Source organism: Clytia hemisphaerica, unplaced genomic scaffold, assembly GCF_902728285.1.
Source record: "Clytia hemisphaerica strain Z4C2 unplaced genomic scaffold, Clytia hemisphaerica genome assembly, whole genome shotgun sequence".
Classification (NCBI taxonomy): Eukaryota; Metazoa; Cnidaria; class Hydrozoa; order Leptothecata; family Clytiidae; genus Clytia; species Clytia hemisphaerica.
The window spans coordinates 1332462-1350847 of record NW_027104338.1 but is presented as its reverse complement, the minus strand read 5'-3'; the positions used below and the strand labels follow the sequence as shown (position 1 = coordinate 1350847).

General features: G+C 31.5%; 4 protein-coding genes across 4 annotated transcripts in view; all 4 read right to left on the bottom strand.

The window, feature by feature from the left end:
* Positions 1 to 490: 490 nt before the first annotated feature.
* On the bottom strand, positions 491 to 3957 carry LOC136817871 (zinc finger protein ZFP2-like). The gene is made up of 2 exons (XM_067074204.1): positions 2725 to 3957; positions 491 to 1485 (listed from the first exon to the last, which is right to left on the bottom strand). The coding sequence occupies exons 1-2, from the start codon at positions 3868 to 3870 to the stop codon at positions 631 to 633; spliced, it is 2001 nt and encodes a 666-aa protein (XP_066930305.1). The 5' UTR covers positions 3871 to 3957; the 3' UTR covers positions 491 to 630.
* A 6288-nt stretch (positions 3958 to 10245) lies between these two features.
* Positions 10246 to 12597, bottom strand: LOC136817852 (zinc finger protein 567-like). The gene has a single exon (XM_067074185.1). The coding sequence runs from the start codon at positions 12419 to 12421 to the stop codon at positions 11078 to 11080; it is 1344 nt and encodes a 447-aa protein (XP_066930286.1). The 5' UTR covers positions 12422 to 12597; the 3' UTR covers positions 10246 to 11077.
* Positions 12598 to 13327: 730 nt separating this feature from the next.
* Positions 13328 to 17871, bottom strand: LOC136817869 (zinc finger protein 850-like). The gene is given in 3 exon segments (XM_067074201.1): positions 13328 to 14216; positions 14218 to 15008; positions 16375 to 17871. Coding segments are annotated over 3 exon segments (2610 nt in total). The 5' UTR covers positions 17678 to 17871; the 3' UTR covers positions 13328 to 13700.
* The window catches only part of LOC136817868 (uncharacterized), a 7462-nt gene continuing 6911 nt past the window's right edge, over positions 17836 to 18386 (bottom strand). Inside the window, exon 2 of the mRNA XM_067074200.1 lies at positions 17836 to 17840. Within this exon, the coding sequence (XP_066930301.1) occupies positions 17836 to 17840 (5 nt within the window). The remainder of the gene's footprint in view (positions 17841 to 18386) is intronic.

Below are 18386 nucleotides of genomic sequence, written 5' to 3'. Positions count from 1 at the left end.
AAGAATGTGAAAACACAATAAATAATAAAAAATATGGGTCATTGAGCAATGAGCCTCTTAAGCTGGGTGCCCACTGAAAAAAAATAAGTTCGTCGCAAAAACCTGCTCACAAAAAATAAATCCAGACATATGTCTGGAATTAAAGATCTATTGTTCTTTTTAACGACAAAGTAAAAAATAATAAACGATATAGAATGAAAACGTTTTCATTTTTCATCGCTAATTTTTTTCACCCTATCGCAAATAAAAACAATATAATTTATTTTTTGCGACACACAAATTAGCGATGAACTTAATTATTCCAGTGGAGCGATTCAATAAAGATTATGAAATGCAGAAGGGAATAATTAAGAAAAAACGTGACATGGATTTTTTATCCTTGTCAAATACATGCATGTGTTTGATACAAACGTAACGTTAATTTAACAATTTTTCTATTAAATAAATATCCTCAAAATAATAGTGAAAATACAGTTAAGCTTATTGATCCTTTATGAAAAAGTTTGGATAATTTATCTGGGAAAAAGGTTTTGCTGATACTCAAAACGATCCTTTTTAAAATAACGTAAAATCTCATTTAAATTACTTATAAATAATTTTAAAATAAATAGTTTCATATTAGATATAATTTTACCTTTCATAATTTTTGTGTGTCATTAAGTGAGCTGTGAGATGATCCTTTCTTGCACACAGCTTACCACATATTTGACATTTATATGGTTTGTCACCAGTATGAGTCCTTAAATGAGATGTTAGAAATTGCTTTCGAGCAAAAAACGCTCCACAAACGTTGCATTCAAACGGCTTTTCTCCAGTATGTATTCTAGTGTGCTTAGTAAGACTGAACTTTTGTCTAAAAGATCTCCCACACACCTTACATTTAAATGGCATAACACCAGTATGGATTCGCATGTGAGCTTTAAGAGAACCTTTTTGTGTAAATCTGTTACCACATACATTACACATAAAAGGTTTCTCGCCAGTATGTATTTTTTTATGTCGCCCGAGTACATCTTTGCGTGAAAACCCTTTACCACATACTTCACATTCAAAACTTTTAGATGACTTAATATCTGACTGGTCATCCTCGATCGTAATACTGGTATGTATTTTGATAGCTTGCGTCAGTCCACTATATTCACTGTTAACAAGGGGAGGTTCAATACAGTCTAATGAAGGGTTATCAAAAAAGTCTTCCTCGACTTTGATTTCTATCGTTTCTTCTAGTTCTTGTCCGTTTGAGCAAAAGTTACTTTCTTTCCCCGTTTTCAGTGCTTTACCAGGTTTAAATGAAAAATGATTTCCATGGTCATCAACCAACTCTACTTGTAAGAAGACATTTTCCATTGTGAATTGGCAAGTACCAACAACTTCATCGCCATTTTTGAGATCAAATGATATACACATTGGTGCTGATAGTCTATTGGTGTTTGATAAATTGACCAAATTTCCTATTTCATAATTCATTTTAGAATTATTTTTTACTTAGATCTAAAGAAGGAAAACAAAGATTACAGAGACAATAAGTAGGTAATGATTTGTTCCCATATTAGATTTCAATTTAAAAGCATTACAATTCTCGAATTCTTTCTCTTTCTCTTTCTTTGGATTGTACGAAAAATGATTTCCATGATTATCAACAAGGTCTACTTGTAATAATTTTGTTTGGATGGATATTTGACAAGCGCCAACAACTTTGTCGTCCTTTTTTATATCAAATGATAACTTGATTGGTACTGGAAACCCATCATTATTGATTGGTGTAATAACCAAATTTCCAACTTAATAATTCATTTCAATTTTTGTATTTTTCTTTCTATGTAGTTCTAAAGATAAAAAGAGAGTATGATATCTTTCTTCGACATTGCAATCTTCATGAGATCCTTTGTAAGAGCTCTTAGCAAATTTAAATTCAAGAGTCGCGAGGATTTCACACAAGGAACTGGGTGTGGAAAATTTCAGTCAAATAGGACCATTTTGATGTGATCACATCACAGGAAAAAGTATGGAAATCACATGCTTGGTAAAACTGATTTCCGAGCATGTGATCCTGCAAAAAATCACATGCGTGTGAAAATGCAATTCACAAGCCATCTTTTAGTGTGAAAATTTCAGACGCATCGGACCATTTTTGAAGTCACTAGCCTGTCCCATTAAAGTTTTGAATTGACAGACACATAAGAATACATCAAGACAAAGACATTCCCAGATTGTAAATTAAGTTGACAAAACAGAGAGTTGTTTTCTGTTTCAAATATCGTGAAAATTTGAAAAGAGCGGCCAATACAGAGTTCGCCGTTTCATTTGCCTACAATAGTATGTGGGTCAAGATTACTGTTGGACAATGTTAGTCAAAACAAGGTAGATAGAACAGAAAAAAAATATTAATCTTTGGTTAAAAATAAAGAATATCTAAAAAAATTAAAATTATCTAAAGTGTCAATATACATAATTATAATAAAATGACAGTCCCAAAGTGCTCAAGAAAAGTTCAAGGGAGATAAAATATATCATTCTCAACTAAGTTTTTCGAATCTATTTACTCAAAATTCTTTCCATCTTTTCATACATTCTTCGTCACTTTTTCGAGCTCCTATGTTTACCATTTCGGTGTGCTTTGTTTGATGCCAAACAGTCAGCGGAAAGATAAAAAATTGGAATATTCCTTCTTCAACGTTCTCTATTAAAATTTGTTTCAATTGATTCCATTTAATTTATCTTTCAATCAGCGTTATCATTTTGCGCAAACTCCTTACCACCTTCATCGCTTTTAATCGGTTTCTTATCATCATGAATACGCATGTGAACCAACATGTTAGATTTTGTGTTAAAACCTTTCTCACAAACCTCACAGCTAAATGGTTTTTTGTCCGAATGTGTTAATAAATGATTTCTAAGTTGGTCATTTCTGGTAAAACGTTTTTCACAAAGGTGACACTTAAAAGGTGCAAATCCAGTATGAATTCTAGTGTGTATTAATAGACCACCTTTTTGTGAAAAAGACTTACCACATACCTTACAGGGAAAAGGTTTCTCTCCAGTATGGGATCTAAGATGGTCTGTAAGATTATCCTTGCGAGCAAAACCCTTCCCACATACTCCACAGTTAAATGGTTTTTCATCTGAATGTGATAAGAGATGAATTTTAAGTTTATCTTTCCGTGTGTACTCTTTACCACAAACTTCACACTTAAACGATACCTGACCAGTATGAAGCCTTGTGTGGATTTTTAGAGTATCTTTTCGTGAAAACCCATTACCACATATCTCACACGTGAAAGGTTTCTTAACAGTGGGAGTGTTCTTGTTTTGCTTTCCTGTAAATCGCTCACCGGGTACTTCATATTCATTTAATTTATTAATATTATCAGGACTTCTTATGTATCCAAGTTGATTGTACTGCGAAAATGCTTTACCACTAGCATGACAATTGCTTGGATTTTCTACTTTATCTTCTTCTAACATTTCGGAACCTTGTTCAATAGCCTTACCACTAATATCAAGGCGGTTTTCTGCAGCTTGTGTATCAGTCTGTTCCTCATCGAGATTCTCTTCTGGTTCGACTTTTATTTTCATATCATTCTCCATCTTTATTGTAACTTCTTCACCAAGGCCTAATCGATTCTTATTAATATCAGGCGATGATTCTTCCCGCTTATTTTCTAATCCTTCTTCTATTTTGTTTGGTTTAAACAGAAAGTTGTTACCATGGTTATCTCCCAGTTCAACCTTCAGCGAAACGTTCTCTATAGTGAATTGACAAGAGCCAATAAATTTATCATCAATTGTAACATTGAAAAACAAAGTGAGCGGTGTTGCTATCCCATCACTGTTTGAAAAATGAACAATATTTCCAATGTCATAATTCATTTTCTTTTCTTTTAATTTTTATTATATAACAATATATTTCGCAGCTCTATTGACCTCTTATACTTTGTTTTTTTCTTCTTTCGCTTATACTCTGAAAATAAAAAAAATAAAAAATTTGATTACAGTTCTAACCAATATCCACATACCTCGCATTAAAAAAGGTTTTGCACGCCAGCGTGAACCAAACAATGTCTTTTAATAGTTAGCTCTGAAATTCTAAAATTTTCCCACTTCAGACTTAACCAACTGGCATCATGTGAGATTACTCAAGTTCTATATACTACTGGTAGGTCTGGACAAACTGTTCCATGACCCATGTCGCCTGGTTTTTACTCCCAAACTAAGTTCTGTTTGGAATTTAACCTTAGTTGGGGCATGAACATATAAACGACTGGACATCTATCTTTTATTGTCTCTTTGAAGCGAGCTTCGTTGCCGCCTGTATTTCAAAATTGGTATGAAAAATCCGACAATATTCCGTCATAATTTTATTTCTTTAAATTATTTAGATAAAAAGATTGATAGAGCTTGAACATTACTCAAATGTACAAAAAAGTTATTTTCGATTTTTTTACAAGTTTGTAATATATTTTATTAACATTTTCAACTCTGAAATGCAGAATTTCAACTGCGTGTATACTTTTGAATCCCTTTTGTCACTCCAATAATTTTTTTTATGACTTGAAAAAAATAGCTTGCCAAAGTTGAGAGCCTTTGTAATAAGAATATCGAAATTAGAATGTGACACTCTCTAAAATTATTAGACACTTTTAAGTCAAAATTTAGAAATATTAGTCGGAGTTTTGACAAGCTGACGATAATTTTGCCTCTGTTATCTTTGTTATGATATAGATAAAAGACTTGAGAAGAGTAGAACAACAGAGACTGTTGTCGAAGTTTTGACGTTGTTAGCAAGGTATTCCCAAGTGGTATATCATCAAAATCTATTGTTTCATTTTATGCTTTTAACGAGGCAACAACGAAGCTAGCTGTGTTAACTTTAAAAAGAAAAAGGAGATGGATGTCCAGTCGTTTATATGTTTATGGTTGGGGTGTGCACGCGCATTAAAAATTAAACCAAAACAAAAAATATTTAAAAATATTTACCGGGACATGGAAATTAACGTGTTAAAGGTTTCGGCGTGAGCAAGAGTCCTCAAATGTTTTTACAAATAAACAAGGAATAAGTTGATAAGTTTTCAGTGAAAGAAGTCCTTTGTTCTATCTGGTAGAGGACTTTTTACTTTTTAAGTTGCTTCACCTTTATTTGATATATTTTTAGTGTAAAAATTTATGTTGAAAATGAGGAATAATTAGCAATGTTATACAATCAACCTAAGAACATTCAGTGTATTTAATTTATAATTTCTTGTATTTTCAAAGGAAAGTTTATCAATATATTAAAATTCTTAACAACTAGATAAAGACAAACCCTCAAAAACCGGTGCACATACGCAATTATGTTTTAAATGTTTAACTATTTAAATTCTTATATATCAGCAAAACTTTCTCCATTAAAAGTTTACACTGAGTGTTTAATTTATAATTATCACACATCTCATTTATCAGCAAAACTTCTCCTTCAAAGTTTTACAGTTTTGCTAATTTATAATTTCCCGTATTTTCAAAGGAAAAATTACTAACATCAAAATTCTCATGTATCACTATTAAAAATTCCTCCTACAAAAGTTTACAGAGATTGTTTGATTTAAAATTTCTGATATTTTAAAAGGAAAAATTACTGATTATCATACATCTCATTTATCAGCAAAACTTCTCCTTCAAAGTTTTACAGTTTTGCTAATTTATAATTTCCCGTATTTTCAAAGGAAAAATTACTAACATATATCAAAATCCTCATGTATCACTATTAAAAATTCCTCCTACAAAAGTTTACAGAGATTGTTTGATTTAAAATTTCTGATATTTTAAAAGGAAAAATTACTGATTATCATACATCTCATTTATCAGCAAAACGTTCTCCTTCAAAGTTTTACAGTTTTGCTAATTTATAATTTCCTGTATTTTCAAAGGAAAAATTACTTACATATATCAAAATGTTCATGTATCAGTAAAACTTTCTCCATCAAAAGTTTACATGGTGTGTTTGATTCATAATTTCTCGTACTTTTAAAGGAAAAATTACTCATGAATATCATGATTCTCATTTATCAGCAAAACGTTCTCCTTCAAAGTTTTACAGTTTTGCTAATTTATAATTTCCTGTATTTTCAAAGGAAAAATTACTTACATATTATCAAATGTTCATGTATCAGTAAAACTTTTTCCTTCAAAATTTTAAAGTGTTTGATTTATAATTTCTCGTATTTTTAAAGGAAAAAATTACTAATTACCTTAAAGGAAGAAATTTTGGCGGGAATTTAATTTGGCGGATGGCCAAAAAAATTAAATTTGGCGGGAATTTAATTTGGCATTTGCTGAAAAATTTATCCTTAAAATGGTGTAAAAACAGCAAAAAAAATGTGAAACCACCTTAAAAGAGATCAAGTTTTCAAAAAGTTTAATTTGGCGGGAATAATTTGGCGGATGGCGGAAAAAAGAAATTTTGCCGGGAACTTAATTTGGCGGATTCTGGCCAAATCCGCCTAATTTTCTTTCCGCCAAAGTCTATCAGCAAAACTTTCCCAAGTTAAAGATTTAACAGTTTTACAAATTTATGATTTCCCGTATTTTCAAAGGAAAAATTACCAATATATCAAAATTCTCATTTATCAGCAAAACGTTCTCCTTCAAAGTTTTACAGTTTTGCTAATTTATAATTTCCTGTATTTTCAAAGGAAAAATTACTTACATATAAAAAATGTTCATGTATCAGTAAAACTTTTTCCTTCAAAATTTTAAAGTGTTTGATTTATAATTTCTCGTATTTTTAAAGGAAAAAATTACTAATTACCTTAAAGGAAGAAATTTTGGCGGGAATTTAATTTGGCGGATGGCCAAAAAAATTTTAGAGGGAATTTAATTTGGCAGATGGACTAAAAAACTAAATTTGGCGGGAATTTAATTTGGCATTAGCTGAAAAATTTATCCTTAAAATGGTGTAAAAACAGCAAAAAAAATGTGAAACCACCTTAACCCTATTCGAACTAGGGGGGGGGGGGCTCTTTCTGTTCGGGGGTCAAACTATTGGTAATAGCTCCTGAAATAATAGAGCTTTTGCCTTGAAATTTTCTGTAAATTCCTAACTTTTATTTAGCTTCAAAATAAAAAAAAATTTGACACCTAAAGATTTTCACACCTTGAGTATGATGATATTTCTGACAGTAAGGTGTCACAAAAATTGACGCTTTTCCAATACAAATTTATTTTTAATGTCAAATATATCGTTTAAACCGTTTTAAACCGTTTAAACCGTTTAAAATTTTATTGAATATTTAGGATAAAATAAGCATTTTAAACTCAGGCAACTTTTTTCTAAGGCTTTTGTTAGAATACAATAGTTATTTGTAAGAACAAAGGAAATTTCCGGTTTTTGCTCACTTTGGGCATGATGAGTGACGTCATCAAAAATTTTTTTTTGTCAAAAGTTACCTTACGTGACAAGGATCTTGTGTGCCAAATTTCATCCAAAAAGACCCACTAGATCAAAAGTTAAGGGGTGGTACAGGAAAAGCCCCCCCCCCCTAGTTCTGAACCGCCCCTAAAAGCCTAGGTTGAATAGGGTTAAAAGAGATCAAATTTTCAAAAAGTTTAATTTGGCGGGAATAATTTGGCGGACGGAAAAAAGAAATTTTGGCGGGAACTTAACTTGGCGGATTCTGGCCAAATCCGCCTAATTTTCTTTCCACCAAAATCTATCAGCAAAACTTTCCCAAGTTAGAGATTTAACAGTTTTACAAATTTATGATTTCCCGTATTTTCAAAGGAAAAATTACCAATATATCAAAATTTTCATTTTTCAGCAAAACTTTCTCCTTCAAAATTTTACAGTTTGTTTAATTTATAATCTCATGGTTGATTTAAATTCGATTGACGTTTTTGCTTACGTTAATTTGTAATTTCCCGCGAACTTGTAATTTCCCTCCTAGCTTTTGTAATTTCCCTCCTAGATTTTGTAATTTCCCGCAAAAGTGAAATTTCATCGTTTGGAAATTCATCACCTTTTTCGACTTTCTTACTAACTTCAAAGGCTTAAATAAATGGAATACTATCCAATTAAAACTCGATTCGACTTTTTTGAGACCTCTTTTTAAATTTTCAGATTGCTTTCCAGTGTTAAATTGATGTCTTTCAGAATTGTTAGAATTTCAATCCAAACCATGAGATTAACCAGGAATCTCATGCTTGTTTTCGTGAAATTCTGGATAAATTACCCTCGGTCAAATTTCAAAAGATTTCAAAATTGACCTCGGGAAATTTATCCCGAATTTCCCTTATAACCATGAGATTACTAGTACAAATTTCCTGTATTTTCAAAGGAAAAATAACTAAAATATCAAAATGTTCATGTATCAGTAAAACTTTCTCCTCAATTCTCAAAAGTTTACATGGTGTGTTTCATTTATAATTTCTTGTAATTTCAAAGGAAAAATTACCAATCATATCAAAATTTTCATAGATCAGCTTAACTTTCTTCTTCGAGAGTTTACAGTTTTTTTTTTCATTTATAATTTCTTGTATTTTCAAAGGAAAAATTACAAAAATCTCAAAATTTCCAATTATCAGCAAAAAGGTTTGTTTCATTTATAATTTCTTGTATTTTCCAAGAAAAAAATTACCAATATATCAGCAAAATTTTTCTCTCATTGTATTTTTCGATGTTTTATGGTTCAGCAGCTGATCATCATTTTCACTGATGGTAATCACCTGTTTACAAAAGATTTTATTTGCCGTGTCATCTTATTTTGTCTCATAAGATAGTTGTGGCGATTTCTTTAAATGTTTAAAAAACAAATTTGGTTTCAGATTTAACATCTCAAAACTCGACTGGATTATACAAACTTGTCATTGAAATTTCAAACGAACCTACTAAATTGTTTTTGATATCAAACAATTATTCAAATAAATTTTTATCATCCCTAAAGCTTTTACTGTATATTATAGTCTGCACGTATTTCTAATTGGATAATGAAGCAAGAGAGTTTTTTAGAATACCAGGAAAAAGGTCATAATTGGTTAAATGGTTAAAAGGATTTAAATCACATGCAATATATAGACACATATTTTATTGGAAAAGGTTTTACCATATTCCTTGCATTCAAAGGACTTTTCATCAAGGATACATCTGATTCATATTACACCCACAACTGTAACAAGAATGCCATCCATTTCATAAAAAATATGAACGCATTATTTTGTTGTTTTTGTATTTTTTTATGTTTGTTGTTTTGTTTTTTCTGAAAAAAAAAATAAAAATTATGAACTCAAAGTTTGAAGATAATTATAAATCTGAACGACCTTTTTCAAAACCTTAAGCAATACAAAGCTATAAGATATTTTAGCTGAAGCCTAAAGGGAACCAAATATTGTAGAATAGAAAGTTATTCTTTTTATACTCATTAACAAAAATACAATTTTTCTAAAGTTAAAATACTAACAGAATTCAAAATAACAGCAAAAAATTAAGCTGCTTTTCAAAAATGACAAATTGCATAAAATAAAAAATAACAACCTAGATGCTGAATGGACCTACCTGATGATGAAAGTTAAATAGCAATGCGAGGAGAAAAATGAAAAAAAATCAGTCAGAAAATATAGCGTTTAGCGAAAATGCATAACGCAATAAATTCATCATTGATTGTTGATGGGGGGAGAGGGAAGGGTTGTAGGGAAAAAATAAATAGAAAGTTCTGGTCGCAAAAGTCAGTTTTATTGACAATTGAATCATGCTTGATGGTGAGCATTGTTATCAAAAAACATAGAAATGAATATAAGGAAAAAATCCAATGAAAATCTGCAAACACGGCGATTTCCGGCATTTTCAACCGGAAAAAGAATTTTCTCAAAAATCGAACTCAGCCATGTTTTGAGCGTTGCGAATACGCATCTTTCTGCAAAAAATCAGAAAAAACTAAGGATGAAAATTCGAGAAAATATCAAAAAAACGGTTTTTCCGGCATATTACTGGCATTTTTTTTGAAAATCAGGCTCTGTCACATTTTAGGTATTGTCATTTTGCATCAGTGTGCAAAATTTCATAAAAAAATATAAAGTACAGTTTGAGAAATTCAAGAAATACTGTCTTTCCGGCGAAAATAGGTTGTTCCGGCGATTTTTAAATAGTTCCGGCTTCAAAAATCAATTTATTGAAAATTGAAACATGCTTGATGGTGGGCATTGCTATTAATAATGTTTTTGAATGAAAAAACAACCAATTATAAGGAAAAAGTTATAGGGAAATTTTCCTCAAAAATCGGACTCAGCCATGTTTTGGGCATTGTTAATACGCATCTTTGAGCAAAAAAAAAAAAAAAAAACTAATGATAAAATCTCGAGAAAATGCCAAAAACCCAGTTTTTCCGGCATATTTCCGGCATTTTCGGCCGGAAAAAAATGTTTTTTGAAAATCAGGCTTCATCACATTTTAGGTATTGTCATTTTGCATCAGTGTGCAAAATTTCATAAAAAACTAATGAGCCAATCTCGAGAAAAGCTGGTAACAGACGAACGGACGGACGGACAGACGAACAGACAACGGTTAATTCATAGGACCTCCACCGGGGTACCCGGAGGTAGGTCCAAAAAGATAACACAAGTATCAGACTTTCTCCATAAAACGAGCCATTCTATTTTATATCAATACAGAGGGGGTTGACAAACTTTTCCAGGTGATAATCTGAAGAAGAATTTCCAGTGGATCCAAACTTTTTTATTCTTCTAGATGGTAAAAAACTCTTCTAAAACGTAACGTTAAGTAATGGTAACATTTAAAGACTGCCCTCACTTTAAGAATTATTTTTCCAAGGGTTTTTTGCAAACTTTGCCTTCTTCCAGGGGGTATTCACAAATTTTCAAGGATTATTGTTTTGCTTGAAAAGGTTTGCCCAACTCCCTGTATGGATTAGAATGGAACAGATTGATTCTCCTTTGAGTTTCATAGGAGTCTAAGTGAGCGTAAGATGATAATTTAATATCCGACCATTTACAAGATAAAACTTCATATAGAGACAAAAATACCTACATCATTTTGAAAAAGTAAATAAAGATTTAAGAGTTCACATACACATCCAATTAGCTTATCACAGTCCTAATCCTTCTTGCACTTTACAGTTTTATTATGCCACGAAAGGTTATGTTTGGTCTTAAAGCCTTTGCCACAGGTTTCACATTCAAAAAGCCTAGCATCCACGTGATAAACCATGTGTCCTTGAAGACCTGACTTTTCTGCAAAACCTTTCTCACATAATTGACATTGAAAGGGTTTGACTTCTTTGTGTATTTTTAAATGACGCTGCAACTTACTCTTTATTGAAAAACACTTACCACATTCCTCACAATTAAACATTAGAGGCCCGTGAACCCTTCTATGGCTCCTCATGTAACTAAGTGTTGCAAACGACTTTCCACATGTATCACAAATATAGGGTCTCACTCCTTTATGAATATTTTCATGGATCACTAAAGATTTTTGAGATGTAAATAACTTTCCACATTCCTGACATTCAAAAGTTTGATGAGTTTCTTCATACTTTTTCAAATAGCTTTTCCTTTCTTTTGAGTGAGTTTTCAAATGACGTGTCAATGTACTTTCTGATGCAAAAGATTTCCCACAATCCATACATTCAAAGCCATTGTAGTTTTCCTCTTTCATTTCAGGGTACTTCCGGTGACATACAGAAGTTTTTTCTTTTTTCAATTCTCCAGAAACCTCATTTAAGTGAGTTTTCGAATGTTGGTCCAATAAACATTCAGATGAAAATGATTTTGCACATACCTTACATTGCCATACAGCGAATTGTTCTGCATCAAATTTAGACATGGTTTGTTTATCTTTTGATTTAACAAGATGATGGCGTTTTAATGTACTCTTAGATGCGAAAGATTTCCCACATTCCTTGCATTGAAATTTAATGTCATCTTTGGGTTTGCTTTGATAATGTATAAAAGTATGTTTTATTACTTTCTGGGGATTTAAACCTGCAGCGTGTGTTTGTAGATGATTTGTTACTGAATTTCTACATGTAAAGAATAATTTACATTCTCCACAGTAATATTTCATACCATTGTTTTGATGGTCAGTCAGCTCTCGTGGAGTTGTAAATGATGCACCGCATTCCTTACATACAAACCACCCTAATGTGTTTACTCTTAACAGTGTTCCACCAGGTCCTTTTACAAACTGATTTTTTGTTTCACCAATTTGAACATATTTCCCATCTATTAATTGAAAAATTGGACCATAGTCATAACAAGTTACTTTACCATTAATAACTTTTCCTGCAATATTTTTATTCAACGAATTTGAATTCGTCCAATTATGAGCTAATCCGTTTTCATATTGTACTTTACTGGAATCGACATCCTGCAAATTCGTCAAAACCGAATTTACACTTTGATTAATATTTGTTAATACGTTATCGACACTTTCCATTATTTTAATAACAAATTTCACTTATAAATTTCACTGTGGTTTACCTATAGAAAGAAAAGAAGCAGAAAAGTGATTTCATAATAACTACCATATAACAGCCAAGCAGTATAATGGTATAATTATTTCATCTTGACTAGAACTAGTGTGTATTTTATAAAGTGAAATGTTTCATTGGAAAAAGATGTTCCACATTCATTGCATCAAAATATTTTTCTTTGTTTGTGTCTTTTGCCATAATGACATCATCATTTTTTGAAAAAAACTATCATTTTCTGAGACATCCTATTGATACCTAGTTAAATGGGAAACTGTATCAAAAATTATTATATGAAATACCTGGACAAGAAAGTCATAAACCTGATCCATCAGATTGTCAAAAATGTCTTCAGTAATTTATCAGCAAACAAACGCCAGAGCAACCCCTGATAAAAATAGGATTAAAGTTATAAACAGCTGAATATAACTGAATAACTTTTCCTATCAGGAAATCAATTTACACAAGTTCAATGGTAGTAAGATCTAGTCTTTCAGTGCTTCAAGGAAAAAATTAAAGAAATAAGCAATACTTTTATGGACCGTTAAAACAATCATTCAGAACACAAATAGTGACAATTTATTAAAAGTCATTGTTTGTTTTCATCACTGATTATCCCCCATGCCCATTGGGGTGGTATTAAGGGAGGGGGTTGGAATCTAAAATTTGAGTAATTTGGTAATTAATGCATCATTGTGCAAAAAATCATAAAAAAATCAGCCCATCTCGAGAAAAGCTGGAAACCAACGAATGAACAAACAAACGAACGAACGAACAAACGACGGTTAATTTATAGGAAAACCTCAAGGTAGGTCCAAAAAATATCAAGTTATCTTAAAGTAGGAATGAACAAAAACGTCACTTTTGTATACTATTATTATTATTTAAACAAAAATATAAACTAGTTGGTTTGGAATGCAGTTTTATGATAGTCTAATTTGATTTTATATACCTAAAGGGAACTAATTTCTGCAGTTTTGACCTATTTTTCCCAGGGATTTTTCAAATTTTTTAATGAAAAATGGCTAAATTTGTATTTTGCGGGTTCTAATGTTTGCGGTTTTGCTTTTGCCGAAAAATTGCGAAAAATAGTTCCTGGGAAAATTAGTACCCTTAAGGTACCACAACAAATGTAAGAGTGCATCAGTTAAAAAAATATCCAAAATGAGCAACAGTATCTTAATCAATACGATATAATTTTATAAAAAGTTTAAAATGGTCCTGCACACAAAAAGTACTTTAATGTCAATCTTTACTACATTGGACAGTTTTATTATGCCACGCAAGGTTAGTTTTCGTCTTAAAGCCTTTGCCACAGGTTTCACATTCAAAAGGCCTAGCATCCCCGTGATAAACCATGTGTCCTTGAAGACACCACTTTTCTACAAAACTTTTCCCGCATAATTCACATTGAAAAGGTTTGAACCCTTCGTGTATTTTTAAATGACGCTGCAATTTACTCTTTATTGAAAAAGATTTACCACATTCTTCGCAGTTGAACATTAAAGGCTCATGATTTTTTTTGTGGCTTCTCATATAATTGAGTGTTGCGAATGACTTTCCACAAACTTCACAAACAAAGGATAGTCCTTTGTGAATATTTTCATGAGTCACCAATGCATTCTTAGAAGCATACAACTTTCCACATTCTGTGCATTCAAATTTTTTATGAGTATTTAAATGCTTTCTTAAATCGATTCTACTTGAAAATGATTTACCACAATCCTTACATTCTAAGACACATTTTCTAATGCTTTGGTGATGCTCCATAGGCTCTCTTCTTTGAAAAACTTTTACCACAGTCCTTGCAGCTATAAGGCTTGGTGTGTGTTTTTATATGAGTATTCAAAGTGCTTAATTTCAAAAACTTTTTCTTGCATTCCTTGCATTTAAAAACAGTTTTTCTCTTACTACATTTGGAACTTTTGATGTGAATTTGAAAATCTTCCATTGAAAATTCTTTATTGCATTTGTCACAAGTAATGAGCTTTGAGTGAGTTTTACAATGGCGTCTCATGGTACTTTCAGAATTATAAAATTTCCCACATTCCTTGCATTGAAATTGAACGTCCTCATCATCATCTGGTTTGTTTTGAAGTTTAGAGTTTGTTGGCTTTGATGGCTCCTGGGGACTAACACCTGAATCTGCAATGTGTGTTTGGAGATGCATTTTAACAGTTTTTTTACATCTAAACAATAGTTTACATTCCCCACAGTAATATTTTATACCATTGTTTTGATGATCAGACAGCTCATGTCGAGTTGTAAATGATGCACCACATGCCTTACATGTTTCACCAATTTGAACATATTTACCATCTATTAATTGAAAGACTGGACCATATTTTGAAACGTTGTTAGAGGTTGCATTATTGCCAACATCACTGACTTTTCCAACAATTTTTTTATTCAATGAATTTGAATTAGTTTTCCCATTAAAAATTTTTTGATTTTCTGTTCGTTTCTTAGTGGAATCAGCAAGCAGTAAACTCCTTAAAACTGAATTTACACTTTGATCGACGTTTGTTAATACGTTTTCAGCACTCTCCATTATTCATTTATTTACTATAGTAGATCTAAAGAAGAAGATTGTAATTTTAATCGTATCAGAGCCCCATAACAACAAAATGATGTAATTTGTTTCATCTTAAATAGAACCTGCTTGAAAAAGCGTGTATTCTATAAAATTACAGCTAGAATTAAAGGTTTATTTAGGAAAAGGCTTACCACATCCCTTGCAGCAAACCAATTCCTAAATACAAATTGATCATCCATGAATCCAGTGAACCATGAAAACAACCAACTGTTACATGACTTCCTTGATTATAAAAACCACAGCTTGCTAAAAACGAATGTTCAGGAACTCATTGTTTACTTTCATTCTTTGTATTGTTTGTTTTGTTTGTATAACTTTGTTTTTATTTCTGAAAATAAATAAACAGAGGTTACTATACATCCATTTAAATCATCCTACATGATAAAAGAAAGTGATAGAAACTACGGATTGGGATGCTTTATTTCAAATCTCAATAAACTTTCCCAAGAGGATAACCTGAAACCAAGTAAATGTCATTTAACATAATTACCTGTGACTTTTAACGAACAAAATTACTCAGAACTTTTTATTCAGAACAGTATATCTTTTAATGCACATTATAACAAAATTAAATCTTTTAATAAAACAGTAACAAAATAACAAAATAAAGCAGAAATAAGGAATATAAAAATCCTAAACTAATGCCTGGTCTAAACCCTCTTGAAAAGTAAAGAAATTTCTGGAAATTTTAGGTATACCTAGGTTACTCAAGTTTCAAGTGGATAAGGAAATTTGGTCTTCAAGGTTTGACATTTACAATGTCAATTTATAATGACATTTAAGCAATGCGAATCTGTTGATGATGACCTATATCGTCGTTCACATCACTAAAGGTTTTAAATCTCAAAATTAGTACCTTACAAAATTTAAAGTTTTACTGTGGTGGTCATCTTTGAGATTGAGATTGACCTTTTTTCATGTAGAGGAATAGTCAATGTTTTCATACGACAAAAAGATCAATCTCAAAGGCAGAACAGAATTGCAAGATTTCCAAATTTCCAAGACGCTTATTTTGAGATTGAACCTTTGGTCATGTTGACAACGACATCAAACTGTCTGAAATAAAAAGATTTTCAACTGAAGCAAGCAAACACGATTCAAAGAAAAAAATATATACGACAAAAAAAACAATAGTAAAAACAAATTGTTGGAAATAGCTCAATACAAATGCTCGGACATTCAGACAGGTACTGTAACTCAAGACAAGAGTCATAACTGGGATATAGAAAATACGCATGGGTATGCTAAAAAATTGCACGTTAAAATTTGTAAATTGGATTTAAAGGAAGAAGCTATAATTATATTAAAAAGCACTTTAATGTCAATCTTTGCTACATTGGACAGTTTTATTATGCCACAAAAGGTTATGTTTCGTCTTAAAGCCTTTGCCACAGGTTTCACATTCAAAAGGCCTAGCATCTCCATGATAGATCAGGTGGGTTTGAAGACTTGACTTTTCTGTAAAACCTTTCCCACATAAGTCACATTTGAAAGGTTTGATGCCTGTGTGTGCTGACAGATGTCGCTCCAAAGAACGCTTTATTGTAAAACATTTACCACAATCCTCGCAATTCCACTTACTTGGCTGGTGAATTTTTCGATGGTTGAACAGAGTATCTGGTCGTGAAAAGGTCTTTTCACAAACTTCACAAATATAAGGCCTCACTCCTGTATGAATATTTCCATGAACTACCAATTCCTTTTTAAAAGCAAACAATTTTCCACACTCCTTGCATTCAAAATTTTTATGAGCTCTTTTATGCTTTCCAAATTCATTTTTGTTCGAAAAAGATTTCTCACATTCCTTACAATCAAAGGAGCATTTTCGAGTGCTTTGATGATGCTCCATAGCATTCTTCTGTGAAAAGTGCTTACCACATTCATTACAGCTAAAAGGCTTTGTGTGGGTATTAATATGAATATTTAAAGCTCTTAAATGTGGAAACTTTTTCTTGCATTCTTTGCATTTAAAAACAGTTTTCCTCTTAATACATTCCGAACTTTTATTGTGAATAAAAAAATCAAACATTGTAAATTGTTTACTGCATTTGTCACAAGTAATAAGCTTCGAGTGAGTTTTCAGATGACGTTTCAATGTACTTTCTGATACAAAAGATTTCCCACATTCCTTACATTGAAATTGACTATCCTCATTGTCTTTCGGTTCATTTTGACAAGGTAAAGTAACTTTTATTAACTTCTGTTGGCTAGAGCCTACAATGTGAGTTTGCAGGTGAGTTTTAACTGAATCTTTACATGCAAAAAATCGTTTACAAGGCCCACAGTAGTACTTTATACCATTGTTTTGATGATCAGACAGCTCATTCTGAGTTGTAAATGATGTACCACACTCCTTACACTCAAGACATTCTTTTGCATTAGGTCTTTTTATGAATTGATAGACATTCTGTATCTGATTCCCAGGAATAACTTGAACATATTTCCCTTCCAATAATCGAAAGATTGGGCCATTGCTTGTCAGATTCTTATTCGTTATGTTATTGCCATTATCAACACTTTCCGTTTCTTTTATATTCAACAAACTTGAAATGTCATTTCTGCCAGAATCTCCCACTGCTTGATTTACAGCTAGTGCATTATTGGAATCAGGAGTTGGTATATTCATTGAGACAGAATTAACACCTATACTGATGTTTGTTAACACATTATCTATGGCTGATTTTTTAAATCATCAATTGATCAAACAATCAAGTTTATTGTAGTCAAATCATTATGCTTCATCAATTCAAAAAATCGTGAAGGATTATAAAGTTTTGCTTTAGTTTAACCTATGAATAAAGAAAAATATAACTTATTTTAATAAATTGAAACCAGAACCAATATGAAGCAAATCCCTAATGTATAAAAATGGAAACATTTCATCAACTTTCAAGATTTTGACAACAAAAAATGTCTTCTTGTAAACAAAAACTTTCTGCATTTCAATAAAAACAAAATAAATTCTTCAAACAATCCTGAAGTATAGAAAGAGAATTATTATTATTNGAATATTTCCCCGCTATAAGGGGAAATATTAGTTAAAAAGGCATTTCTCCGATCCTTGGCTACTTACGCCCTTTTTGCGCCCTTAAAGGGGGCGGCAATCCGCCACCACATTGCGAAGTTTGTTTTTGTTTTCATTTGCCTTAGTTATTCAGACAAAATCGCACGGATTTAACTTGATGTTACGCGCATGTTTTTAGTAATCAAGACACGAATAATTCAGATCAAAATACAAGATGGACGAAAATTCACTCTTGGCTTTTTAAAAGTTATAACTCTTTTCTGACGAACAAAAAACATACAATTTTCATCTAATTGGCGACCAATAATTA